Below are 27982 nucleotides of genomic sequence, written 5' to 3' on the forward strand. Positions count from 1 at the left end.
AGTGGCAAGTGGAATCTAGATTAAAAAATAACTTAGTTAGAATGATAAAATGGAATTTTGGTGAGCTGATCTTCAGATCAAAGTTTAAAAGCTCCATATCCAAAACCACCTGATTTGAGATTGGGTGGAGGAGCATACTACTAGATGACTTTTTTTAGTAGAGTTAATTCTCCCTTGAGACAAGAAGAGTTGTTCTTGGTGGGGTAATGCAAAGAGTTGGAAATACGAGATCTAGCAAACAAATTGAACTTCCTAGAATGAAACAAATCCTGCTGGAGAAGGGATGGGATCAGGTTTCATGTTGGGCTTGTTGCTGGGAGGAGGGCTGGTAACATACAGTCTCCAACCTTTCCAGCAGAGTAGCTGGGCAGAACTGAAGGCTTTGATTCATGAGCACAGAAAGCAGTGAATGTACCTATACTCTATTTCTGATTCCAATTGCCTGTCTTGACCCCTTTCCATGTGCTGGTGTAAGCATGTGTGGGAAATTCAGTAGGGAATGGAATCAGATTGAAGTTGGGGTTTATGTGTGTTTGTGGGGAGATGGAAGGAGATACTTTCATCTGAATCAGCCCTGTAGCTGTTTGAACACAAATGCTTGTGCTAAATGGGATGGTGGCGACATAAAACAGCAATGGAGAGCTGATGCTCTCTTACCTGCCCTGCTGCTCTCTTGGCATCAATGAAAATTACAGCCCAATGTGCTTTTTAAGTTGTGGTACACTGCAGTGTAGGAATTCTTTGTTAGTGACTAAATCTTTATCCGTTGTTTTTTTTTTTTTTTCTTGCTTAGGATGAATCCAAGCCACCCTATTCTTATGCTCAGCTAATTGTGCAGGCTATATCTTCAGCACAGGACAGGCAATTAACACTAAGTGGGATCTATGCCCACATTACCAAGCATTATCCATATTACAGGACTGCTGACAAAGGCTGGCAGGTGAGTTCTTGACACTGACAAGCTTTTAAACTACTTTGACGTGGCTTATCTGCTTTGAAATGCATTTATTAAAGATTTGGGCCACTGGGAATAGAGCTGCTTTGACTGTTCCCAGAGTGAATTTGTTTAACACAAGCTGACTATTTCATTTGTGGGTGATTAGTTTTGTTGGGGTTTTTTTTTTTTTTTTTAATACTTTGTAGGGCATTGTAGTGTGTTACTGTTGGGCTCTCTAATTTCTCTTGTAATGCTGTAGTCATGTGTCTTTCATTTTGTTTTTTTGTTTCCCTACATCCTTGCTATCAGTCACTCCTCTGCCCAGATACTTGCTGAATCCTTCACCTCATCTTTAGCATGATTTCTCCAAGCAGAGGATGTCCAGCCTAAAACTGAGGCTCCAATTTTTAATCCTAGCACCTTAAATTATTACAGATGTTTTGGTTTCCCAGTGTATCAACTGCATTGCTTGAGTCACAGTTTGCAAGTTCTGAATTTGAGTGGGAACTTGGGAAACTAGGAGTCCATGGACTCCTTGTGGTGCTCAAGGAGATCTGACCAGCTTCAGAGGAGAGTTTGGATGTAGTTAACACACGCTAAATCAAACTTCAGTGTTCACTTGAGAGTTGCTTCCAAAGTTTCAAGAACCTCAACTCCACCTGCTTTCAGACTTTTTCTTGGCATCACACCTCTGCCATGAGTGTTGGCATTTAAATGTAATACACTAATACAGCTGCAAAGGCTCTTGCAGCTGCTGATTTCACTGTGTGCAACTGGCAGGAGCAGTACTGCTTAGTGCACTTTGAGTGTCGTTGGAATAAATACATTTCTGCCTCCCTGGCTTTTCCCTGCAGTTCTAATTAATTGTGGAATTCACTTCCTGCCCTAACCTGCTCAGCAGAGTTGTGCTTTGTGAACCAGTTGCTGCATCCTGCTTCAGAGAGCTGCTTTTCAGCAGGGAGTGAAGTTGCCTTTTTCTCTCTCCTCCAGTGGCATTGTAAGGCTTCACCAGTGAAGAGATTGTCTAAACCTGCTAGAAAAGCTTTTGGGTTTTTTTGAAAGTAGAAGAGGTATAAGTTTGTGCACACAGAGGCTTGCTGAGCCCTTCCCCAGCGCAAAAGGCAGTGCTACACCCTGTAAGAGATGGGCTTTTACAATGGAAGGGATGAACATTCTTGTCATCATCCAGAGAGCTGCAGAGTGCCACAGAGCTCATGGATTCCTCCCAGAGCTGGCTGAGGGCATGTTGGCTGCCTTGCGTTGTGATTACTGTGAGATGCAGTGTCCTCTAGGGCATGTTTGGGCAACCTGGTAATCGTTTGGCAGGTGAACAGTTAGCACAGGCTCAGGCAACTTTTTCCACTTGCCAAGAATAAAGCCTGTCTTTTGAGAGTTCTATTGTGGTTTACAGTGATTTCCCCCTGCCTCAGCAAAAACTCTGCTTTCATGGCTTTCCACAGAGAAGTCACTGCTCTGGCTCCAGATGTATTTAAGTAATGGTTTATACCAAGCAACCCCATCTTTCAACTTGGTTAAGAGAAATTCTGACACTTTCCCCCAGGTTTTCTCCTGCTGTTCTCCTGTGACTTTGGAGCTATGTGAGTTGAGTGACTTGTTTCTACCTTCAACACTGATTCTGGCAATGTGGATTTATTTTTCCAAGCTGTGTGGTGCAACCCATTTGTCTTTGTTACATACTTCTTTGTGGCAAAACAATCACCTCATTCCTCTGCTTCCTGCAGAATTCCATTCGGCACAACCTCTCCTTGAACCGTTACTTTATTAAAGTCCCACGCTCCCAAGAGGAGCCTGGGAAGGGCTCCTTTTGGAGGATTGACCCTGCCTCTGAAGCCAAACTTGTAGAGCAAGCTTTTAGAAAAAGAAGGCAAAGAGGAGTGTCCTGCTTCCGAACACCTTTTGGGCCTCTCTCCTCCAGGTAACTTCAATTTCCTCTCATCTCTCTGCCAAACTCATTACAAAGAAAATAAACCAAAGCTTCTCCTGAAGTACAGTGAGTATACTTTGCTGTTTATAGTTTGAAAGGTTATGTAGTTAGTCCTGAGGCATAATCTGAAAATTGTTCTGACTTCTTAAGTGTTTAACAAAAAAAAATCCAGAAGAAGCTAGAAAAATGCATCAAATAACATATCTGTTTTGGCATCATTTCAAAGAAATTCAAAGCAGTTATCACTGGAGTGAGTGTTTTCAGATGCCAATCTCTGATTTGAGGAAAGCTGTGTTTAGTTGTGGATTAGATCATAGTGGGAATAACTTCTGTGGTATTTAAAACACTCTTCTATTGGGAGATCAGGTTGATGGTGGTTGTCAGCAGTGGAGCAAAGGGAGTTCTGTGTGGCTGCTTCAGTCAGCTCCACTGCCTTGTGCAGTGACAGCTTCTTTGAGTCCTTTAGCTGTGAGGAGAAGACTTGGAATCCAGCACTAGCTTGAACAGTTTCATGGAACATTCCTCCCACACCTCCTATTTTCTCAGTTAAAATGTAGGGGAAACAGGAGGAGAATTTTTCAGCTTTTTATTCTGGTTCATCATTGAAGAAATGTACAACTCCTCACATGTTTGGGACCAGAGGTGGGAACCAAGTGGCAGGGGAGGGAGGCAACAGGGAGAAGGGGAAGCAACTGCTCTGCAATTATATGCAGGGCCAGACACTTGTCTCTGCTTACATCTTTCTTCTCCCTGTCACTCTCAAACTCTCACATAGGTTCTTTGAGAATTACTTGAAGTTATAAAACTGATCTGAGCATGCAGCATTTGGGGATTCTCTGTCAGCAGTGGGTCTAACAATGAAATATTAACCCTGCTCTGAAGGGTCCAGTTTCCTTCAGCAAGGAATAACACAATAATATTTGGAGCTGGAGTGTTTGTGGGGTCTGTGTCTACCTTTCAGCTCTTCCCAGCAGGACTGCAGTGGGTGGTGTGGAGGAAAGGTTGTCCTTCCTAGAGAATCCTCTACTGGACATAACTTTGGGTCTCTGCTGCTGTCTTGTCAAAATGCATCTGCACTTGCCAACACTATGTTTTGGTGTTTCAGGAGTGCTCCTGCCTCCCCTACTCACCCTGGCCTGCTGTCCCCTCACTCTAGTGGCCTACAGACTCCAGAGTGCCTGTCACGGGAGGGCTCACCCATTCCACACGATCACGACTTTGGGTCAAAGCTAGCCTCAGTTCCAGAGTATCGGTATTCCCAGAGTGCACCCGGTGAGTAGCCCTTGTTCCAGAGGCTGGCTGTTCACTTGTCCCATGTGCCATGCTCAGGACACCACAGGAAGGCTTCTGCAGTGTTTTTTGGGAGGATCCAGGACTCTCTTTCCACTTTGTTGTTAGAGACTAATGGTGCAAATACAACTTCAAACCTTTTTCTGACCCCTCTGTGGATGAGGGGCAAAATGTGTAGAGACAGCTGATCTAACCTTGAGCTAGGTGGCTGTAAAGATCTGACAGCAGAGTAGCCATGGCAGCACACAGCTCACCTGCTGCCATTTACCAGCCTTTGGATACGATCAGCCTGGCTACACCAAGCTCTGGTGCTGTGGCCAGAACCTGGTAAATATCTGCTTGTCAGCTGTGCTGACTTGGGCGTAGGGTGAGATTGGAAAGCAAAGCTCATTAAGGAAAGCTTGGTTTGGGATATTTTCTTACGTTTATTATGGCTTTTATTCACCAAAATGTGCTCAGTTGACAAGTAGGGGTTTTGTACTTTAAGAAGGAGAAGTTTGAAGGTGGTATTTTTGAAGGCTTGTTTTCTTTGTTGCTTGTTTCTACCTCCATTCCTGCTAGTGCTGAAGCACTGAGTAGACTGGAAGTGCACAGATTAAATAAATGGAGGTCTTTTTGCCTCTCCTGTTAAGGTGTGCTTCTCTTTTCTGTTCAGGATCTCCAGTGAGTGCCCAGCCAGTGATTATGGCTGTTCCTCCCCGACCATCCACCCTGGTGGCCAAACCAGTGGCCTACATGCCAGCATCCATAGTGACTTCTCAGCAGCCTCCGTGCCACGCCATCCACGTCGTTCAGCAAGCCCCCACTGTCACCATGGTCCGAGTGGTGACCTCCTCTGCAAACTCTGCAAACGGATACATCCTCACAAACCAGGGCACAGCAGGAGGAGCTCATGAAGCTGCAGGAGCAGTGTTGGATTTAGCTGCTGACCACCGAGGTAACTTTTCTCTTCCCTTGCTACTCTGCTAATAATTCTTGAGTAGGCTGGGAGGGGAGAGTTGTTGAACATTTTCGCTCACTGAGCACTGAGCCATTAAAAAAGATGTTTCTCCAGGTAAAACTTAAACCAAATGGGAGCTTATCCATTTTTTGTCTCCACCAGAGAGCAGGAGTGTTCTCTTCTCTCCTGGGGAACAAAACTAACAGACTTTGGAGCCTGAGAAAGCATGCAGTGCATAAAACTTGCATATTACCATAGAACCATATAATGATCTGGATTGGAGGGTACCTTGAAGATAATCTCATTCCAATCCCCCTGCCATGGGCAGGAGCACCTTCCACTATCCCAGGGTGGTCCAAGTCTTGTCCAACCTGGTCTTGGACACTTCAGGGATGGGGCAGCCTGTGCCAGGACCTCACCACCTCAACAGGAGAGAATTTCTTCCTAATATCTCATCTATACCTGGTCTTTCAGTTTGAAGCCATTCCCCTTTGTCCTATCTCTCTGTGCATTTGTAACTATCCCCATTATCAGAATTACGCCTGTATATTGGTATATTGGCTATGAAAGCGTGTGCATTTTCCATCCAAAAAAGAGAGCCTGGGAAAGGCTGCAACTCTACTTCAGGATGGCTTTGTAAATAAATGATTGAGCACTTTTTTCTGCAGGCCCGGATTCCTAGAGGAAAGCATGTGCTTCTGGAAGTGCAGGCAGTGCCCCATTAAAGCAATCTTCAAAAACCAGTTAGAACAAAGGCCTTTTTTTGTCCCTAAGGTGGAAATTCCACCCTTGGGGGATTTAGTGAGTTAAATATTCTCTTGCTATGATCTAGACAACCAACACCTTGTCTGCTCCCCATTTCAGAAGGTCTTAGTGCTGCAAGGTCAGTGTATGTTGTAGCAGCAGCAAGGCTGGTTTCTGTGACTGCTTTTATGTGGGCAGTGGGACAATGGTCCCTCTCTAAGGGAAGGAAAAAATTACAAAGAGCTTCCCCTCTTGCAGCAGCAGGACCTCTGGCATTTTTAGTTCAGCACTGGTTATCTTGCTTGAGTTTCACTTGCATTCTCTAGAAATTCCTGTCTGGATCCCATACGTGTTCCTGAAGCGCTAACAGTTGCAGCTGCCTTGTCACCTGCTCCCTTCTTTCACTCACTGGTTCTTGTGTTGCCTGTTCTTTCCCTACTTGTTCCACTTGTATCCTTTCTAATCTCTATTTTCCCTGTTTGCTGCATTTTCATTCCTAAACTCCTTGCATTCTTTGCCTTTTCCCTCCCCATTCCCATGAGCTTGCCTTCAGGTTTCAGCTCAGTGCTTAAGTCCTATCTAACACCACTCTTATTGTGTGCAAATGTTAAAATGGGAGAGGCCTTCTTTTCCTACAGGACTAATGAGATTGTGCTTCCTGCCCTCTCTCCTTTGAGACTCACAGAGGCCCTGGAAGAGTGGATCCTCTCCTTTCCTGGCAGGATGCTGTCCTGTATCTGTTGCATACCTGCTGTATTGACCCCTTACTTATCCTGGGAAGTGAGAAAAAGTGGTTTAGTGCTCTTAAGCAGTTACCTCTGTCCAGGAACTCTGCTCTCCTTATTTATTTTTTATTTTTCCTCCATCCTGTTTTCTTCCTATACTTCACAGCAAAAGCTGGCAACTGTGGGAAGACCTCCTTGTAAATCAGCCTCCATGCAGCCTGACAGCAAGCTGCTGCAGACTTTTGGCTCCAGGCATTGTTTAAGATCTTAATGCCTTCTCCTGCTGTGTGGTATTGAAAGTCAGGCCAGTTTGTTTGAAATTGCAAAGTAAGCTATGAGATTTGCAGTGCTTGCTGTCCATATCACAGCTGTGATGTGCCAATAAGGGAGGTGATGCCTTTTTTGGGCAAAGGGTCAAATTGACGGGTTTGATTTTTTTCAATTTTTCTTGTGCCTTACGCTGTAAGAAAAATATTCTTAATGTTGATAGAGTAAATGTGCAACAGAGAATATTTTAGTGTTTCCAAATACTCATCCTTGACCTTCTGTGGTGCTGAGGTATTGTAATCCTGGGGTGTGTATCCCTATCATGAAAATGTGGTGAATGCCAGATCTAGGGAAGGAATAATGATGTCTGACTCCAGATTAGAAGGCTGAAGGATAGTTTTATTAAAACTATACTGTATTACATTAATATACTATTTAAAGAGATACTATACTATTCTACATATTTACTTACCTAACTAACTACAAACTCCTGACTCTCTGCTGAAAGTTCATTACATAGTTGGATCTCATTGGTCATTAAACTTAAACAACTTCCACCAGAATCCAATCAAGTAATTACTTTAGGTAAACAATCTCCATACTACATTCTACATGAGGAAAACAAAGGAGTAGAGATAAAGATTTTTTTCTCTTCTTCTCTCTGTGCTTCTCTAAGAAATCTTCAGAGACAGAGTTATGTCTCTCTGTCTAGAGAATGTGAATGTCACATGCCCCTGCTAAAGTGTTAATGAGACTAAAACCTGCCTCTAAGCCAGGGCAGCGATTGATCCTTGTCTCTTCTGCTCTTCCGCAGGCATGGACGAGAAGCCGACGATCGCGTTTGCCACGATCCCCACGGCCAGCCGTGTTATCCAGACAGTGGCCAGTCAGATGGCGCAGGGTGTCCCCGGGCAGACTGTCACCATCCTGCAGCAGGCAGCTCCGGTGGCGCTGGGGCAGCACCAGCTGCCGGTGCGGGCGGTCACCCAGAACGGCAAACACGCCGTGCCCACCAACAGCATCGCCGGCAGCGCCTACGGTGGGTCTGCTGCCCTGCTCCTGCCTGCCACTGCTCCCCCAGCTCAGCAGCCAGGCTGGAAAGCTGCTTGCAAGGCTTTTCTCCTCTTGCTTTCTGTGTATCAAGTTAATCCATGTGTCTATCTCAAAGGTATTGCAGTTCTTCCACTTCTAGGGCTGTAAATCAGTGGGAGGTTCCCTTTTGTCCACTTCTGCTGCCTTTTCTGGCGGAAAAGCCCTGTCCTTCCTTTGCCCTTGGCTGTGCAGTTATTAGTACTGAGATTCTCTACCTCTTGAGGTTACTTGTTGAAAGTGTTAGTGATTCTTGTGGAGAGCCTGTTTTCATTTATTTTCTTCTGATCAACAGCCTTTGCTTGCAGCGTGCCAAATAATAAAATTTCCATGGTGTTCTTTAGATCTTGTGAAACATGACTCGATAGAGTAAAAAGAAAATAACATACTTTCCCATTTTACAGTCTTAGAGCCTAAGAGAAACAAGATCTATTTCACCAGGTGAACAAATGTAGGATTTTTGTATACACAGGATGTGTTCTAGTCATTTGTCAAGCATGGTTTTTTGAAATTCCATACAAGCCATGTCTTGGCAGCCTCCTCTTGCTTGCTCAGCACCTCAGTTTTTTATTCAGTTGAGGATGGGAATATCCAGGTTTCTTATGGCTTTTTTTCTCTGAGATGCCAAGCACTTCTGCTGCCTCAGGCTGGTACTTTGGGGAGTTTGAAATGAAGGGCACTGCTGGGCTTTGGATGCCTTTCATGAAGGTAGGAATGTTTCTACAGAATTTTCTGCCACATCTCTTCACAGTTATCACCCAGCATGCACTTCAATTGCAAGAATCTCATTGGAACTGTGAAAAAATTATAGTGATAAGGTTTTTATGCAAGTATTATAAGGTATTAATAGATCAGATAGGTCACACTTCTACTAACCAGCATTAGCATTTCTCTAATGTAGAATCAGACAGATTTTATTTAACATTTTTATGTTGAAATATTTTAATCTCACCAAACTTTTTAACTCTTGTCTAGGTGGGAAATATTCCAGTTGTATCTGAGTTTTTTTGTAAATGGCAGTAAATTTTCTGGTTCACAATACAAAGCCTGAGTCCCTTGACTCTCATCTGTACTAAGTTAACTTCTCAACTGCATGATTTAGGTTCTCTAAGTCACTAAGCTGTAATTGCTGACTGCCCTCATCTTTACCCTATTTTTTTTCCCTTCATCCTCTTGATACTCTACAGCTTTCTTCTCAGGTCTTGGTAGAAGTTACTGGGCTTTGAGGGCCTTTGTTCTGTTGGCTTTGTTTATTTATCCTAGGGCTCCTTTTTTATGCATTTAGCAGTGAACACAGCACTGATGTTCAGTCATTCCATCCTTTGTAAATGAGTCTGGAGGGCAGAGGATGTGCTGTTTCCTGAGTCCCCTTTGGCTTCCTCTCTGATTGATGCAGAGTCCAAAAGCTGCATGTGTTTTGTTTTCCAAGCAGTGATGTGTGCCAAAATCAGTGTGTAAGCACATTCTCTGTCTGGAACTTGGAATTGTAGACATTTTTACCGAGGGTTGCTACTTAAATCATCTTTTTTCTTACCACTTTTATTAATGGGAGGGTGAGACCTTGTGTCAGTACTGCAATACAAGATTGGAAGCCAGAAATTCCTTTGTTCTGATCCCAGTTCTGTGGGAGCACATGTGGTTGTCTAGGGTAAGCTTTTTCCTGCCCCTTTTGCAAGTGAAATGTCAGTACACTCAATATTTGCACTCTATTTCCCAACAGCCTGGTTTCTTCTTCCTGTGTGAGCAGGGCTCAAGAAAACCTCTAAACCTCCAAATAAAAGGCCCTGCACATGGATCTTGGAGTTCATGAGAAATTGTCTGGCCACCTACAATCAGAACTACCTCTCAAAGAGATGTGTTGTAATTTTAACTAGAGCTTGATCCTCCCCTGCTGGGAACAAATAATTAGCTAGCAATGCCTAGTTTGACAGGGATGGGAAGAAGAAAGTTCTCCTGTGAGAGGGCTTGTTGTTGGTTTGGTAAACTTGAAAAGCTGAGGTTCTGGAGGGAGAGGGAAGGAGAAGGCGAGCCAAGCTTTCAAAATGCTCCGGGAAGCAACACTTGACCATGTGCCAGCTGTTGTGTTTGACGGTGGGATTTTCTTTTCTTGCTTTGCTTGGAATAGCAGACACTTGTTCTGCTTCACCCCACTAATTCTGCTTCTCTTTCTTATCTTCCTTCCCAGCTCTTACAAATCCACTGCAGCTCCTTGCAGCCCAGGCCAGCTCATCCACTCCTGTTGTAGTCAGCCGGGTCTGCGAGCCGGGGACCGAAGAGACGGCAGCAGCCTCCTCCAGTGAGCCTGAAGTGAAGAGACCACGGATAGAGGAGCCCAGCGGAGCAGTGCCAGCCCAGACTGGAGTCATCACATCCACAGTGCCACAAGGACAGGCAACCAGTGAATGAAGAACCGGTGGGAGGAGCTGGAGTGATGGTGGGGTGGGCATGGGATGGCAGGAGCCCTAAAGCAGCTTTCACAGGAAACCAACCACAACTGTAACAGCTCAAAACACAGCTGATAAAGAGCTCTGTTTAAAGGCAGATTTTTCATTGGGAGGACAACAGCTGTTATAATCACAAGGTGCCAAAAAGAATGGAAAATCCCTCCCAGGAACCCATATCTGGAACTCTGTTCTGTCTCTACTTATGGGATATTTTTTTCCTTTTTTTTCCTTTTTTTTTTTTTTTAAGATTCAAAAAAATACAGACAACTGATTGTATGACTGCTGGGATATTTTTAACTATCTTTTCCCCTTTTGTCTCCAAGGGGATGGGATTTGCAGTTCAGAATCTAAAGGAATGTAACACAAATACAGTCTGCTCCCTGGAAAGAAAACTTCTCACGTTCTATGCCTTAATACCACGCTTCTGAGAGCTTTGAACCATAGGACCATTTTAAAAAGGCAATCAAATGCTGAAAGATGGGTGCAGTATCTCACAACAACATTCAAGAAACATGGTACCAAACATAAAAAAAAAAGCAAATTATTCTGGTTTTTTAAAAGAGAAAATTCTGAATATAAATGTTTATTTATATAGGGATTCAGGAGGGAGAGTTACAGGGCTCAGCCACCTGGATTTCCAGATTTATTTCTCTCCATTCCCTCTGAGGGAGAATAGGATGACAGAGGAACTGCATTAACTTGGTTCCTGTAAAGATGTTAAAAACAAAGGGGTTTGTATCTTTACAAATAATTTCTTGCAATTATTCATCACTTGCTCTGGACAACAGCCAAAGTATCTCGATGCCTGAGGACCACATCTATGTCTCCAGGAGGTTTCTGTATGCATTTGATTGATTACAGCTTGTGTGAAGCACCAGCTTTTGTTCAAATTAGCACTGGAGGTGAAGGCATGGCCACTGTCTCTGTGACCTTGAGAAAATACTGGTTGATGTTCTGCACTAAAGCTGTCACCTTCAGCTCCTTGTGGTGATGTGGTCCTTAGCTTGATGGACTCTGGTCAGGAGGTCAGAGCTGACCCTCTTTCATGGCTAACAGCAGAATTCCTGTGTTACTCTTTGGAGAGGGAAATTTAGGGCTTGGATGAGAGGCAGCAGAGGTCATACCATGGTTCATTCAAATTCTGTCAGGGTATAGTAGACAAAGGCAAAAAATTTCTCTTTTATTTTCCGTGTGACAAAACTCACAGTTTTACCAAACAGTTTTACCAAAATTGATTCAGAGGTTTGCTTTCACTGCTTGGCTCCCTCCCATGTCTCCTGCCTTGAGCACCATTTGGGTTTGCCAGTAGGAGGAGGCCTTTACTCAGACTGTATTCCAGGCTCCTCACGTAGTACAAGGATGTCTTTCAAGGAAGGCAGATTTGACTCACTGCAGCCACATGCAGCAGTGGGTGTGTGTGACACCTTGTGACTGGCAAAGAAACTCACCCCTGCCTGTAACCTCCAGCAAACCCCTTTGGCTTTACACCCTTTCCAGTCCCCTTGGCTAACGTGTCTTCTGGCAGCACAGCAGAGATTTTTTCATTTAGCAAATGTTACAGCTTTGGTAATGGCAAGAGTGACTTAAGAGGGGTGGGCTGTGCCTCTTGTGGGTTATCCCCTATATGTACTGATTTGCTGTCCTGTGCAGTCTGACACCACTGCAGAAACATTGCAAAAAGCCTTCCCCAATGTGCAGTAAATGATACTGTCAGCATATCCATGGGGATTAGGGGCAAGGCACAGCTCTTCAGTGCCTGCTGGAATCTGGGGAGGAAGTCCACAAGGTAACAGCTGGCATCACTTGTTCCCTTCTAGGTTTCCTTTGTCTTTGCCAAATCCTATTCAATAACCAAGTCCCACCACTTGAATAAAATCCAGACATGTTTAATTCTCACGTCCATTGTTTTGTGAGAAATATTGCCGAAAGAAGGAAGTAATTTCTTGGTCTCATGATTTGCGGTTACTTTCTGCGGAGAGAGGCACATAAAATATTCATGACAGATCATTTATCTCAGCTGGGCTTTCAGAATTCAGGTGTGTGCCCTTAGTGACAGTTATTAGATGGGATTTTAGTACTTTGAAATGGTTTTGTGAAGGAGGATTGTTAGAGACCACAAAGTAATTGAAGCAGGCTGGCCTCCAGCTGTCCCTTCTCCCGCTAGGAAGGCAAGGTGTGGCACAGTGGAAAAGCACACAGATTAGCTCTGTTTTCTGTAGCCTTTTCCAAGCCAGGAGTCAATAAAATGAACTTCTAGGCAGAAGGCACAAGTGAGAGTGCAGCACAGTGTATCTGTGATGAATCATTGCTTTTGGGTGACTGCTGGTTTGGGTACAGGCACGCCTCTGAAACATCCCCGAGGCTCGGGAGCGCTCCGGAAGCACAGGAATCCTTGGGTTTCCAGAATGTTGGGTGAGTCAGAGCAAGGTGAAAAACCAACACAAAACTGTTCAGGATGTGGAGCTGCCAGGATTCTGTGGATTTTTCTTCACTGATGCTTTTCTCTTGAAGGGTCTGGACTTCTGTAAACTGATCCAGCGCTGCAGAAAGACATCAGCTGAGTGACAATGTTTTCATCCACCATAAAGCTGCTGCTTTGTAGATACCTCTTGAAAGTCCATCCTCAGGTTGCATGTGTAGATCTGCCTCCTGAGTATTTAGAACAGAATAACACTTTCTGTCTCTTCTTTTTGTGGCTCACAATGCCTGATGGTTCAAATGGGAGTTGAGGATAAGCAAATATCTTTGTTCTGTTCACTCTTTCTGCTTGAGATGTCTGGAACTTGTCAGCTCACCCTTTCAGGGGGTTTTTGCTTTATCAGTCTGCTGCATCCCTCTGCTGCTGTAGGAAGCAGTCCTGCCACTTGCAGATTTTTTTTTTTATAGGTTTGGCTAAACATTGCCTGGTACCAGGTAAAATAACTCTTCTTGCTGAATCGTGTTAGGAACTGTGGAAAAGTGTGGTCCTTATCCAGAACATGTGAGATGAAGACATCTTGTTTCACGCCTCCAGATGAATTCTTTCAGCACTGATCAGTCTGGATGACAGCACCATTCTTTCTGCATACCAGTCCTTGTTCTACAGGCTGCAGAGGCATGGTGGTAGAATTAAGTCTTCAACTAGGAAGAAAATGTTTATCTTAATGGTTATATGCAGTACTCACATTATTTAAATTTATAATATGACTTGTTTCTATTGTCTAAAAAGTTGCATTTCATCTTTGATTACATTAACTAAAGGTTTGAGGGGAAGTGAAGGGGGAGGCTTCACTGGATTTTCTGCTGTCTGTGTAATGAAGGTCAAGGCATATTGAATATTTAAACTGCGATAACTTAGACCTGGGAAAACTGTAAAGCCAAGTTCTTAATGTGTGAATTCACTTTCCACCATTCCCTATTGATTTCTTTTCACCTTAGGCAATGACATTGACTAATTTTACTTTGATCACAGTTAGTTTATAGCAACTTTCTTTGCCCCAGTTTGTAAGAGTTGAATGCAGTTGCTCTTTGTTCTATTCCACTGGAATTCCATGTTGTTTGTCTTGACCTTGGCTCTTATGATACAGAAAGCTTTTTAGAGAAAGATCAATTTAATCTGATTTAGTGATAACACAGCACAGTGCTGAGCACAAAATTGAAGTTCATGATTAGCTCATATATTCTTTTCAACTCCTTTTCCTTCCCATATTCCTCCCTCCCCCATACCATTAACGATGTCCCCTGTAGCATATCCAGTCATTTTTATCCACTGACAGGAGCAGCACCTTGCATTAAGCTCTGCCTGAGGACTCAAGGATGAAAATGCCTGTGGAATACATGGTGCTCCAGAACAGGTTGAGAAAGGTCAATTTTCATGTATTAATTTTCATGCTGTGTTCTAGACATGTTACTGTTGGGCAGAGCTTATTCAGGAGAGTGTTTTCAGAGACATCTTAAAGCTTTGTAAGAGGAAAGAAATAACACCTCAAGCTCTTACAGTGCTTCTGCCATCAGCGTCATGGTCTAGCATCAGATTTTAGGGGGAGTAATCTTGCATGTTTAGTCTTGTGTACTGATGTAGAGTTGTCATTCAGAGTTAATTTCCACTTTTTTTTTCCTTTTTCAGTAGGGAAATGCCCACAGCGGAATAAAATTTGGAGTCTAGGGACCTGTATCTAAGCAAGTGAGGGCATCTGACCTGAACTCTCTTGCAGTGTGGTGTGGAACACTTCTCCCTGCCTGCTGGGGATGTTCAGTTGGTTTTGGAGCTTTTCATCTGTGTCAGCAAGGGGGTATTTATTTGGTATCACTGGTGTGTGCTAGTGTGTAAGTGAATGTCAAAATGCAGGGTGAAAGGAGAAGTGTTTCCCTGCTACACTTGGGTTTGGAGATCTTGGATTTCACCTAGCAGTAGTTCTGTGCCTCTCCTTAGAGAATCCATTCTCACCACACAAGGTGAAAACTTATCAGCAACATAAGAAGAATTTCCCATGCAGCTGCATTTGCTCCTTGCCTCTGAGGAGAACCCAGCTCTACCTCCTCTGCATGTTGCAAATAGGTACTTGAAGATTGCAGTAAGATCTTTCCAATTTTCTTCCTTAAGGCTGAACCAGCCTGGTTGTCTCGGTCTCTTTTTGTCCATCAGGTGGAATTGCTGCAGGGGGTCCCTGTGAGTCTTGTACTGGGGAGCCCAAAGGCAGAGACAAGTGCTGCAGACATGATCTGGGGAATGCTGGATGGGTTGGAAGAGGAATCTTTTTCCTTGGCCTGGCAGCTACATTTCTGCCAGTACAGCTCAGTACCTGTTTGGTCTCTCGCTGCAAGACAAGTGTAAAGTGTAAGGAACAAATCACAGAGTGAAGTGGATTGCATTTGTGCAGATGTAGCCACGTTGTCCCTCTCTTCCCAGGAACAGTCCTAATTTGGGTCTTTTTGAGCAGGAAGCAGCACTGAAGGATCCTGATCACTTTTAAAGATACCTGTGCTTAATCTTATCAAGTGATTGTTTCATTCCAGTGTGGAAAATTGCCTTGAGTTTCTCCCTGCTGCAAAATCTTTGAGACTTTTTTAAAGTCCTGCTGCTAATAAGTTGGACTAGGGCATTAAGAATGAACCTCTAAAGGAACAGGACTGGCTTCATAATTTTGCCCTTGCTGCACTGAGTTTTTGAGTTTGCAAATGCCATCCTGCAGTAAATTATCTGAATTCTCTTGCCAGCTAGTCTCTTGGGCAGCTCCTGTTTCTGCTCCTCATCAGTTTTTCCCCTCTGTTTGTAGTTATGTCTGTCAACTCCAGAGTCCTTTAATCCAACTCCTAATTTAATTCCATTGCTTGAAGGTCTGCATCTGGTGAGCATTCTTGTGTTAGGTTGCAGTTACACGAGTAAACAATCTGTTGTAGAACTTTTTGTGTCCTTCTGGGTGAAAAATTATGCCCAAGCTGCTGCTACTATAGCATACACTACTGCTGGAAAGTGTAGCTTCCAGTGGAGCCAGCTGTGCTGCAGAAAACAGTTACACTACAGGGTCATTGGATTGCTGGAGCTGATGCCTTCCTGCATGCTGATCTGCACCTGATCAAGACGTGGCTGGGGAATCTCTCTCTGGGCTGCCTGGCAGCTCTTGGGCTGGGATTTGTTAGATTTTTTACACCTCTCTCTGCTGGGTGGGTTGTTTGCAGGTCAGTGCAAATAACCAGCAGTGGGAATTCTGTAGCTGTGAGGGTGGGCTTTCTCTGTTAGGGTGTCTTTCATGGGGCAATAATACACCAGGGAGTATTTTACTTTGGCCTGAGCAAGACATTTTGAAAAATACTTTGTTTTTTTGGAGCACTATATTTAAATTCCAAATTTTGAATCAATTTTTGACATTTGTATTTATATGTTTGGAAAATTCTTTTGATACCTTTTTGATTTACCAACACTGAATTAAAACCTTTCAGAATGTATGGTTGGTCCTCTCCTTATGTGTCACTTTAAGTTTCAGAGCATGAGGGTAGTGTGCCAAATCTACCCCTTTGCTCTCAAGACAGAAAAAAAACCATTGACAATTTATGGGTGGCAGCTAAGGAAGAAACCCTTTAAATATTTTTTTTCAGAGAATATGAAATTAGATCTGTGTAAACATAAAATTTATATTTATTAATGTGTGAGTGTGTGAGCGTGTGTGTCAATATAGATATATAAGTGGTCCATGACTATTTCTTTCTCTTGAATGGTACTTACACAGACTTTTATACAGTGTGTTGGTAATTCCTGCACCAGGCACTGACTCTGAAAGAATGATGAACTTATTTTTGTAACAAATGTGAGCAGCCAGTGGAAGCAGCTTTACTTCAGTGATTGCTTTCATTCCTCTCGCAGAGCAGAAGAGGCAACCTGGTACTTGCATCTTCCTTCTGTAGGATCCCTGCTCCTGGCTTTGTCCTGCTTGCAGCAACCCCAGTCCACACTGCTTTTCTGGCAAAAAAAAGCCCCCAAATGGCACTAATGAAAGCTGGAATCCTTTCTTGTCTGCAGTTCTCTCTAGATGCAGTATCAGGGAGTTGTTTACAGATTCTGCTCTGTAAATAATGGGACCTTATTTCTAACAGAGGAGATTTATGGGGGCTCCACGAGGATGCTGTAAGGCTGAGGAATTCTCTCTGTCAGGTGGCTAAGCTAACACTGGGGCGCTAGGAAATAGTTTCTTTTCTTCTGTGGTGAGATAATTTTCCTTTTGTCATGCTTCTGTCTCTTTTTGGGGTGAGGTGTGTCTATATTCCCCTTAAAAACAAGCACAGAAGAGTTTTTCTAATGTTTCCATTCACAGGGAGTAAAGTTTTTGCTGAATTGGCCAAAGTTCAGGTGTGATTTAATTCTACAGGGATCACTAAATTCACAGAAGGGTGTATTTTGAACCACTCGGGTCCTTTGAGAATAAAAGCAAGTGATATTTGACTTCCTAATCTTAATTGCTCTTCCAGAAGCAGAAATTCTCTATGAGGATCTGAGTGAAAGCTTCACCTCAGCAATCACTGGCTGCTGATGGGGCTTCAGTACTTCAGGGAGGACAGGGTTGGTGATAGGAAGAGTGACCAGAGTAGGAGCAGTGAAAGGAAGCAGCTTTCCTCCTCATCCAGCAGAAAACAGCCCCTGGGAAACCCAGACTGCCCCTAATATTTGGTTGTTGCCTCGTGTCTGTGCCAAGTTATGCTGTGGTCTGGACCTTTCTGTCCTGCTCCTACCCCACCTCAGTTTCACTTAAAGCACTCTGAGACAGAGCCTTCCTTAAAGCTAAGGGCAACGGTGAGGAGAAATGTCTGATAGTTGAAGAAAAATGAGATTTAAATGGAGCAGAAAAAGTGAGAATTCCTTCTGTTTCACTGTCTTGCTGCTAAAAGTCTGGTGCAGAACATCCTGATGTTCTGCGGATTTATATGCTGCTCTTGGGAGGTGGGCAGGCTGCTAAGCTGGCTCTGTAGCAATTGAATTACTGTAAACCTAAACTTGCTTAATCTCTCTTTTTTTTTTTCTCCCTCAAATGGGCTTGAAGTAGAGGGAACCAGAGTATTGTTTGTAAGATCTTTTTGCTTTAATAGAAAACAGAATGTAAAAAAAAATTTTAAAAAATTAAAAAAAAAAAACAAAACCAAACTCATTCAAACATAGTGATACAGAAAATGGCTTTAAAATATGAAAATCTTACAAGACCATATGTTGTGTTGGGTTCTGGACATGCTGTTTGTGCTGAGGAGGCTGGCCTTGCCCAGCCTGCCAGCCAACCTCCACGTAGCCAAAAAGAGCATTTTAAGAGTCTGTAGCTATCCAAAGGACTGTTAAAAGCTGTTTAGGGATAAATCAAAAGCTGTGTGTGAGCAATGGATGGTAAAGCTGGAAAATCAGATCCAACTCTGAATAATTGCTCTAATAAAAACAAATTCAGAAAAATCCACCTCTTCCCCCTGTTGTGCAGATGCTCATTCCCACTGAGTCCCCGGGGAAGGCTGAGAGGAGAACCTGGAATACCTCAATGGCTTCACAGAAGGGTTTGCTGCAGACATCTGGGCCAGCCTTACCCCTTTCACCTCAGTTTGGCACTTATTTTATAGAATAAGAAGGTGATGGGAAGGGGAAACTAAAGCCATGCTTGCATTTCAGTTCCTGGTGTTGCCTGTGCAAGACACCTCCAGCCAGATGTTTTGGGGTTTGTGGGTTGGTTTTTTTTGTTTGTTTGTTTTTTTTTTTTTACAGCCGATATCAAAAGTTGTTTTGGGTTTTTTTTTTTTTTTTTGTGATTTGTTTTCGTTCCCAGTGCTTTTTAAAAAGCAGGTGTGTATCCCAAGGGGGAAGCTCCATGGGGGCAGTGGATGTGAAGTTCATGTTCTTTCTCTGGCCATGTTGCAGCCCTGGCTCCCAGCAGGGTGTGGGATCCTGCATCCCAGGAGCAGGACCTGTGTTTCCACTTCAAATGGGATACAGTGGTTTTGTTTGTTTGTTTTTTTAATATAGAGCCATACATTTTTTTAAGTAATTTGAGATCTGAATGTGATTTCTAATGTATCGAGAACGTTAATATTTTAAAGCTATAACAAAGGTTTAAATTTCTACTTTTTTTTTTTTTTTTCATTTATTTTAACTGTTCTGTTACCTTAATTTGATGTATGTGGTTGGGGAATGTTGCTTCTCCTCTTAGCATTTGTTTCTATAACCAGAAATAAAATTATATATGAAAGAGAAAATGCCCTGAAATTGGTTTGCTGTTTTTGGGTGCCAGACTTGGATCCTTCCAGTGTAACATCACAGGAGGGGTTGAGTTTCCTGCAGCAGTGAGGGAATAGTGTGTTTAATATTTTTTCCTTTTTTTTTTTTTTTTTTTTTTGTTTTTGTTTTTGTTTTTTCCATGTAGGCAGGAAGTGTGTATCTGCACACCTTGCACTGTTTGGAGTTCAGACTTTTGATCCCTTGTCAGTTATTGGGGCAGCTGTTGACTCGCAGCAGAGTGAACACATGGACTTGTGTGTTTGAGATCTGAGATGCTTCCCCTGGGGCTGATAAACGATTCCTCCAGCTCCAGCTTTTGTTTTGTCATGAAGTGAAACATTGTTATTTTGAAAGTTAAACTGCTCTAGTGTGTTCCCCTGTAACTTATAATAAGTGCTTTCATTTAAGTCTGTGAGATCAGAAAACAGTATTTTATCTGTCTTGTAGTTAGGCTTTTCCTCCTTTTTCTTCTAATGCAGCTACAATTTAAGTTCTGGGTTTATTTTGACTAAACATTCTTAGCTCCAAAATTAATGGTAATATCTTTTAATGCCTCAATTGACACAAAGTAGCTGTAATTCATAGACTTTCAGAACAACTGAATGGTTTGGATTGGAAAGAGCATTAAAAGTCACCTCATTCCAATCCTTGACGTGGGCAGGGACACCTTCCCTTATTTCCCTATCCCAGGCTGCTCCAAGCTCCATCCAGCCTGGCTTTGGGCACTGCCAGGGATCCAGGGGCAGCCACAGCTTCTCTGGACACCCTGTGCCAGGGTCCCACCACCTTCCCAGGGAAGAATTCCTTCCCAGTATCCCATCTAACCCTGCCCTCTCAGTTTGAAGCCATTCCCCCTTGTTTTGTCACTCCATGCCCTTGTAAAAAGTTTCTCTCTTGTAGTCTCGCTTCTGTTACTACAGGGAGCATTTTTTAAATTGACTAATTAAAAAATTAATAACACAATACACAGTAAGCAGTATTAATCCAGACCTTTTTCTGGAAAGGGAGGTGTATTTAAAATTATCCTTTGTCTCCCCACGTGCTGCTGCTCTGCTGGCTGATTGCCCAGGCATGGTGCTAATGAACTTTAATGCCAGGAGAGCACAGGGCAGGGAAGTACCAAAGGCAGAGTGCCAAATCCCATCCCCTGGCATCTCTCTCCTCCTTGCAGGGCAGTGCTCAGCGTGGTGCTGAGAGCTTCAGCCGTGTTAGCAGCCAGGAAAGAAAGTCCTGATGGATTTTTAATTTCTGGGAGTGCTGGAGACCTGAGCAGCTGGTTTAACATCTCCTACCTGTTTTGGAAGTTCTGTTTGTGAACGGGTTGCAGGAAAGGCTGATAACATTCATTGTCCATAGAAGCACCAGCTCTCATCCCTGCCATATAATGATGTTCTCCATAGGTCTGAGTGCCTGGGGCGGGGTGGCCTCAGAGCCCAGCTTGTGCTGAGGCTCCTGAGGTGTGGGATGATCACACCAGCACCTCGGGCAGCCCGTGAGCAGCCGCCGGGGAGGATTTTGGTCACCCCCGTCCTCTGCGACCCTTCCCGCCGGGCGGAACCTTGGCGCAGCAGCCGCCGCGTTCCCCCGGAGCCGGCGCGGCGTACCGGCCGCCCATGGGGGGCGGCTTTTGCCGCGCACCGCGGCGGGGCCGGGGCGCGGCGGGCCCGGGATGTTCGCGGCGGGCCCGGGATGTTCGCGGCGGCTGCCGAGAGATTCCTGCGGCGGGCGAGGTGCGGCAGGCACCGGGACAGCGCCACGGAGCCCTCGGGCCGGGCCGGGGGGCTGGCGGGGCCGGGCGGAGGGGAGGGCGGTGAGGACCGACCCTCCGGGCCGGGGCTCCCCGTGAGGGCCCGGCTCCGTGACAGCCCCGACTGCCCCGGCAGGGAGATCCAGCCGGAGGAGCTGCGCAGGTTCGCCGCCCGCGTGTCCGCCCTGCTGCAGGGCCCCGAGCCGGGCCCCGAGGCCGTGGATGGGCTGCAGAGGCTGCACCTCACGGTGGCCGCCACCAAGTACCCCCGCAAGTGAGTGCCCCTGCGTGTCCCGGGTGTTCCGAGAAGCGAAGCGCTACCTTCCTAAGCAAAAAAAAAAAAAGGGCGTGGGTTAGGGCTTTAAAATAACACGCTGCCTTGAAAACCCTAGGTTCAGTTTAAACACAAAGCCCCTCTTTGCCTTTCACCCCCGTGCTGAGCAGAGGGTGCCCGTCTCCTTTTGCAGCAGGATTAACAAGCGTCGGTGTCACTGAACCCTCTGTGGAAGTGCACTCAGAAATGAAGGTGATGAGTGGCAGTAGTCACTGGCAAGGGGGATCATCCCAGAGCCAAAAATAGGCAGGAAATAAACATCTGGATCTTTTCTTGCCTTGCAGTGATGCTCACTGTGACTCTTGCAGGCTCGATGGCGAGTTTGTGGAGCTGTTGCAGACAGTGCTGTGCTCACCCAAAAGTCCTGAGCAGATTCAGGTGTTATGTGCTGCCATCCTGAGAGAGATGTCACCTTGCAACGATCTCATCCTCTCCTGTGATGAGATTCAAGATACAAAGCTCTTGAGCCTGGTGTCCTCCGTCCTTCTGGCTCAGGTAAATGACCTGTCAAAGCAGAGCTCTTATCAATATGGATTTGCTTTTTGATTGTTCCCTGCTCCTGAGCTCAAGGAGAGTGAAAACCACTTGCAAGTATGTAGGAAAAAAGCAGAGGTATTTCTGTGTTCATTTAAAGGATCTCATTATTCTGCTTTGCATGGAGGAAAAATGGCACATAACAACAGAAAATGCTTAAAACTGTAATGTTTAGACACTGAGGTCCAGGAAGCAAAAAAGAGCCCTTTAGAGCTGGCTGCTGAAATAGATTTCAAATCAGGGTTGCTTGAACCTGGGGAGGAAAGCAAAGCATTTTAGATATTATTTGTCTTACGATATTGGCTTTCATGTTCACATATAAAAAACATACATAGAACCTACAAAACATGTAAAACTGTAAATGCAATGACACTTCAAAGGTCCAGATTCTCCATTAAGAGAAGCAAACATGAGGATCTCCCTGTTTCGAGTGCTGCCTGGGGAACAAGCTGGAAATTTCTCTTTTTCCTCTCCTTTATTTGTATTGTGTCTGTTAAAGGTAAAATATTTTTGTGAAACTTCTCGTTCTGAGTTTCACTGTGTGCTTAGAAATGTCTCCAGTGTTTCTGACATTCATCTGAGTCTACTTAAAGTGAAACAGAAACCATCAATGTATTACTTACATGCTGCCTCACAAAGCTCTTCTCTCCCATATCCAGCACTGGGGCTGTCCTGCAATTCCACAATGTAAAAACAGACATAACCAGCCCCACAGTTTGGGATTTGTGAATTCAAATGGCAGAAAATCCCTTTGAAATGTGGTAAAATCCCTTGTCCTGTGAGTTCTTTTTGTGTTTGACTTTGGTATTGAAGCCTGATGGAGGAGATTGGTCTCTATCTTTACCTCTGCTTTATTTTTCAGGGAAATAAGGGTGAAGTGGCAGCTGTGGGGCAGCGTGTTGTGAAAGCCTTGGAAAGGAGACTGCCTGAGGGTCAGAATGCTCAGTTCCTTCTTCCTGTCCTGGCAAATGTCCTCAGCCTTTCCCCAGGGTCTCTAACAGAAGGTAAAGCTATAGGAAGGGCTGAGATTGCCACCTGGCTGTGGTCTGGGTACTGATCAGAAGGCTCTCAGTTGGGAACTGCTGTCAAAAGTGACATCTCTGCTACGAGGAAAGGGAACTTACTGGGTGAGATGTATTCCACTACCCTGGGACTGGGCCTTCCTGGATTTGTATAACAGGATCATGTGCTCTAGCTGAGGTTGCAGCAGGAGTGTGAAACTGTAGCTATCCTGAAGAGCATCAAGCCAAGAGAGAAACAGAGATGTGCCTGTGCATCTGGTCAACAGAGCAGCAGGAACAACTAGAAGTGCTCTTCATCAGAGAGGCAGCACTGGGTAGGTAGTGGTGAGTTAACCTAGGAGAGCTTTCCAGGCTTAAAATGCTGGGGAGTTGTGAGCAAGGGTGAGTTTCTGGGAGTTTCCTGTGAGGTTTGTGTGTTTCATGCGGTGTGCCAGAGAAGCTTTGGGGAGGATGTTGGGCTGGGTGCATGGCAGAGCAGGATCATCTGCCCCAGTTTCTGTGAGTTCCCAGTGAGGGAGTTGTGCCTTTGGCTGCAGAGCTGAAGCCAGACAGTGCCTGAATAAAGTGACAGTGATTTTGTACATTCCCCCTAACAGCAGCTGTGGATGGAGACAAAGCAACAAGTATCTCTTGAGTGATTTGGTAGCAGAGTCCTTGGTTCCAGCATTCACTCCCTGGCTGAGGTGGTATGAGGGGTATAGAGCACCCACCTTGGGCTACCAATTTCTTTATGGATTGCTGGTTCAGAGAGTGATCCAGGCTGGAGAAAAAGCACAGCACCTGAGGGTTAACAGGGACATGTTGCAGAGGCTGCTTCTGTGCTCAATCTAGCAATGACCCTGTCACTTCCCTTGTACAGAACAGATCGATGTTGTCAGTAAAAAGCTGGCTGACTGGCTGAGGTATGCAAGCATTCAGCAAGGAATGGCTCAACCCTCTGGAGGCTTCTTCTCCAGTCCCAGAACCAAACAGGTGAGTGCTGAGTTGCCATGGTGACCTCACAAGAACATTTGTTAGTCTGTTACCTGCTGGTTTGGATTCCCAGAATCACCTTGTTTTGGAAAACAGTAGCCTAGAAGTGCTGGTGTTCTTTGACATTTTTTGTGGGATATGTGGTTGAGACACATAGGAAAGCAAAGCAGGGGGTTTACAGCTCTGAGATGTAGGAATTCAGCAAGGTGCTGTGTCCTCCCAGGCAAACTGGCAGCTGTGGACTCTGATGCCATCTACAAACACCTCTTCACTGATATCCCAGCTCAGCTCTTCCACAACCCATCACTGGCCTTCGAATTTGTCCAGTTCTGCAAAGACAACAGCCAGCTCTTCACAGACTCCTCCAGCATATTCAGGCAGAGCTTCCCAAATCTCTTCAAGGTACAACATGTTGGAGCAGCAAAGGGGAGAACCTGCATCACATCCCCTTCTGTGCCCTAGAACTTTGTTTTTGTGCCCCAGAGCCCTCCATGTGCCTTCATGGCAGTGCTAGGGAGAGCACAGGCAAGAAGGATTGTCACAAAACAAGTGTGAGTTTGAAAGGGAGGAGGGTTCTGGGTGTGTCCAGCACTGCCAGGAGAGAAGAGTCTGGGCTGGCAGGACTGTGGAGGGCTGGGGAGCACAGTGAACACAGGACACAGCACTTTGTTTCTGGAAAAGTTTAGTAAGCTGCAGCTTGCCAGCCACTGAGCCAGCTGCCAGAGGCCTGTGTTGAGCTTCTAACAGGCTCCTGGGTTTTGACCAAGCCCTCAGATTTCTCTGGTTTTGCTTTGAAGAAGTGACTTTCTCTTCCCCATCCCATCTGGTCACAGTGTGGAGTTGTCTGGGTGTGTGATGGAACAGAAGTTTGTGCTTGTTGCTTGCAGTTCCTGGCATGGAACAGCCCACCTCTGATCTCTGAGTTTGTGGACCTTCTCCCATTTCTGCTGGATCCAGGCACAACCATTGAGATCTTCCATTTGCTGCTTGACCTGCCCTGTCTGACAGCAGCTCTGGACATCCAGCTGAGGTAATGCACCTTCCCTTCTCACTTGTTAATCAGCATCTTAACACTGACCAAAGCCCAGTGCACACTTCTGAGCCTCAGCTGGTACAGAGCAAGGGGATCACTGCAGGGAGGTTAACACAAGGCTGCACAGTTGTCAGCCCAGTGTTCCTCGTAGTGTGTTGTCCATGAGAAGAGAAGGTGACCAGCTCTCACATTTCAGTACTGGACTGTCTTTGGGGATCAGGGATCTGTTGCCATTCCCCTCTCCCTCTCCAACTTTAAATGATTGCCACATGTTTGAGGCTTCCACGAGCTACCATCTCAATACAGAGGTGAAATGCCTATTCTTCCTTACCTGCTCTTAGCCCTGGTTTTAGCTTTGTTCTCCTGGAGGCACACAGAATTTTCTTCCTGAGATCTTAGGAGCTATGAGTTTCCATGAGGGTGGGGTAGGACTGGAACTGGGTGTACCTCTGTTCTTCCTTGTCCTCCTTACATTACAGCTCTTTCTGGAGTGCTTAGAAAAGAGAGCCATCCTGGAAGCAGATGTTGGTGGGCTTGGATAACTGAGGAATAGAGTGCCATTTTTCCCTTTCCCAGCCATGACACAGAAGAAAGTCTGAAACTGTTGTCTGAATATGGGGGGCTTGAACTCCTCAGTTTGGCTCTCTGGCTTCCGGAGAGCCTGGATTAGACCAACTTGCTGTTCAGTGTTCAGGATCCCAGCTCTGCCCTGGCCCATGGTCACAGTGCAGCACATTCTGTGTGTTCCCTGCTAGGGCAGCAGCTCTTTCTGCCTCTGAGAAGGCCGGGGCTGACCCAGCTGGGAAAGCAGCCACGTGTCTGGAGGCCTTTGGCCATCCCCTCTACAAGAGCTTGTTCCAGTATCTGCTCCGCACCAAGGCTGCTCCCGAGGATGCTCCGGAGAGGTAGGAGCCTGTCTGCAGTGTGGTTCAGCCACCCAGCTCCTGGAGGCAGCACTGGGATTACTGGGCAAGGCACAGCTGCTCTGAGCTGGCGTGAGGTGGATTTCTCTTCCCTCTGTCATCTTTGCCAGCACTCAAGGCCTGTGGGGAATAAAGAAAGGCAACTGGGAACAAACCTTCAACAGTTACTCTTCTTTTGCCCTCAGTCTGGTTCCACTTCGGCAGCTGCTGGGATCCCTGGCTGGCAGCCCAAGGGTAGTGCAGTGTGCAGAGACTGTCCCTGTCTTACTGGAGCTCTTTTTCAGGGTGGTGGCAGAGGTAGGTCTTTTTGGGGGAGTTCAGTTCCCAGTTGTGTTGCAGGGATCTCTTTTTATGTCAAGAGCAGTTGTAGAAGCAAAATGGTGAAGATGCTGCAGCTCTGAGAGAGGGGTGCATGAAGGGAGAGTGGGATTGGTACTGACATGAACCAGCACTGAGCTGGCCACTTGATCAGAGAAACAGAAAAGGTCTGTGGGGCAGTGTCAGGTTCATTCTGTGCTCTCAAACAGCTGTAAAGGAGAGGGATGAGAGCACAGTGAGTGCCTGATACCTGCTTTGTGCACTGCTCCCCTCCTAGACCAGGCAATTTCTCTGTCAGCTGTCTTACCTGGCTGGTTATTTTGAGGTATGGCTCTTGATGTCACTTGTACTGCTGAAACAAGGGCTGGCTTTCAGTTTGCAGATGGGTCTCTGATAAACCAGCTGGTGGTGCTGCTGCTGCAGAAGAGTGACCAGCTCTATGAGATCCTAGCGTTTAAAGAGGATGTGTACAGGTGAGATGAGACAGGAGGCACAGCCCAGCTCCCAGCCCTTCCTTCTGGCATCCCAGGGCAGCTTTTTCAGTTTTGGCCCAGTCCCTGCTGTGACATATCTTTGAAGAGTGCAAAATGGGGGCTGCAGCTTCATGTTGGCTGGGAATACCCTGAGGGCACAGCCCTGTGCCAGTGGCTGGGTGCTGCCAGCCCCTCCTGGCTTTGGGCATCACCACCCTGCCCTGGTCTGAGCTGTGCCTGTGTCTCTGCTGCAGGGTGCTGGGCTCACAGCTGGCAACGCTTTGCAGGCTGCGCCCTGCGCTCCTGGTGGAACTGTCCACAGAGATCCTGGAGTTCTTGGGAGCAGTCAGCAACATCCAGAGCAAGGAGGCCATCTTCACCCACTTGGTGAGCAGGGCTGCTGCTGCCACGGGCTGCACCAGCTGCACTCTCCTCCTCTCTCCTAGCATTAGCTCACCTGATTCTCTATCCCCTAAAAATCATTCTGTTCCCTTTCCCTGTGCTCCCTCTGCCCTGGCACCAGGCGTGGGCTGTGGGCGAGTTCCTGTCGGTGTCCCACGACAAGCGCTGCACAGTGGAGCAGATCACACGGTTCTTCGAGCCCCTGGAGGCCGTGCTCTTTGAGATCACCCAGCTGCAGCCACAGGCCAGCACCCCCAGCTGTGCCCCCCATGCCATCAGTGTCCTCATGGCCACCTTGACCAAGCTGGCAGCCCGCAGCCAGGACTTGATCCCCAGGTGAGCACCAGCAGAGGCTTGAAACGTGCAGATTCCATGAGTCTGAATGTGGGTGTGCTGGTGTTAATTAATAACTGAGTCTGGCAGCTGAAAGAGGACAGAGGTGAGCTGTGGAAGGGCACAGTTTAGAGGAGTGGATTCATCTGCTGACTAATTCTCTGTCACCTGCACTAGTCTGTGGGAGTTTACACACTTAAGTAGTGACTGGCTGGGTGAAAAGGTCCTGCCAGCTGATATTTGTGTCCTCTCCTGCAGAGTGTCCATGTTCCTGTCCAAGATGAGGACATTTGTGCAGAGCCCTGCTGTCACCTCTGTTTACTGTGAGGAAGACCTTGAGGAGATCCTTATACGTGCAACTGAACTCATGAACCTGCTCAAGATGCCCAGCGTGGCTCAGTTTGTGCTCACCCCACCCGTGGCCAGCACACAATTTCAGAGGGAGGTGAATGACTCCCTCCCTTTGGCCCTGAGGATGGTCACCCAGCTCCTGGAGCCTGCTCCAGGCTCCGTGCCAGTGTGAGGGCAGGAGGTTTCTGGAATAACTCGCTGGACACTGCTGACACTCAAGGCTGAGGCCCTGATCTTAACTGGAAAAGAGGAACAAATGATTGTGAATGAAACAGAGAACAGGAATAAGGAGAGCTGAAGCTGCTCTTCTGATCTAAAGCTGTATTTCTGTCCTAGTGCCTGTTGCTTTTTTATCTCCTAAGCTTGTCTTATCCCTTCCTGGTGAGTATGCATTAAAAATCCTGGTGGATTTGTGCAAATGTTGCAGGAGACTGAATGGT

General features: G+C 45.8%; 2 protein-coding genes across 2 annotated transcripts in view; both read left to right on the forward strand.

Moving 5' to 3' along the window:
* Positions 1-18291, forward strand: part of FOXK1 (forkhead box K1) — a 55586-nt gene extending 37295 nt beyond the window's left edge. Inside the window, exons 4-9 of the mRNA XM_021549418.3 lie at positions 794-940; positions 2680-2873; positions 3988-4154; positions 4828-5109; positions 7663-7887; positions 10123-18291. Coding sequence (XP_021405093.1) covers positions 794-940; positions 2680-2873; positions 3988-4154; positions 4828-5109; positions 7663-7887; positions 10123-10343 — 1236 coding nt within the window. The 3' untranslated portion in view covers positions 10344-18291. The remainder of the gene's footprint in view (positions 1-793; positions 941-2679; positions 2874-3987; positions 4155-4827; positions 5110-7662; positions 7888-10122) is intronic.
* Positions 18292-20753: 2462 nt separating this feature from the next.
* AP5Z1 (adaptor related protein complex 5 subunit zeta 1) lies at positions 20754-27966 on the forward strand. Its single transcript, XM_021549429.2, has 12 exons — positions 20754-20830; positions 20984-21121; positions 21490-21676; positions 22578-22719; positions 23597-23709; positions 24597-24739; positions 25498-25647; positions 25851-25962; positions 26359-26456; positions 26711-26843; positions 26980-27194; positions 27450-27966. The coding sequence occupies exons 1-12, from the start codon at positions 20790-20792 to the stop codon at positions 27712-27714; spliced, it is 1737 nt and encodes a 578-aa protein (XP_021405104.2). The 5' UTR covers positions 20754-20789; the 3' UTR covers positions 27715-27966.
* The last annotated feature ends 16 nt before the right edge of the window (positions 27967-27982 follow it).

This window comes from Lonchura striata, chromosome 16, assembly GCF_046129695.1.
Source record: "Lonchura striata isolate bLonStr1 chromosome 16, bLonStr1.mat, whole genome shotgun sequence".
Classification (NCBI taxonomy): domain Eukaryota; kingdom Metazoa; phylum Chordata; class Aves; order Passeriformes; family Estrildidae; genus Lonchura; species Lonchura striata.

Excerpts from the sequence above, each read along its gene's own strand:
- AP5Z1 (XM_021549429.2), top strand. The coding sequence starts at position 20,790 with ATGTTCGCGGCGGCTGCCGAGAGATTCCTGCGGCGGGCGAG. Across the intron at positions 25,648-25,850 it reads CCCGAGGATGCTCCGGAGAG|TCTGGTTCCACTTCGGCAGC; the intron begins GTAGGAGCCTGT and ends TTTTGCCCTCAG. Across the intron at positions 27,195-27,449 it reads AGCCAGGACTTGATCCCCAG|AGTGTCCATGTTCCTGTCCA; the intron begins GTGAGCACCAGC and ends CCTCTCCTGCAG.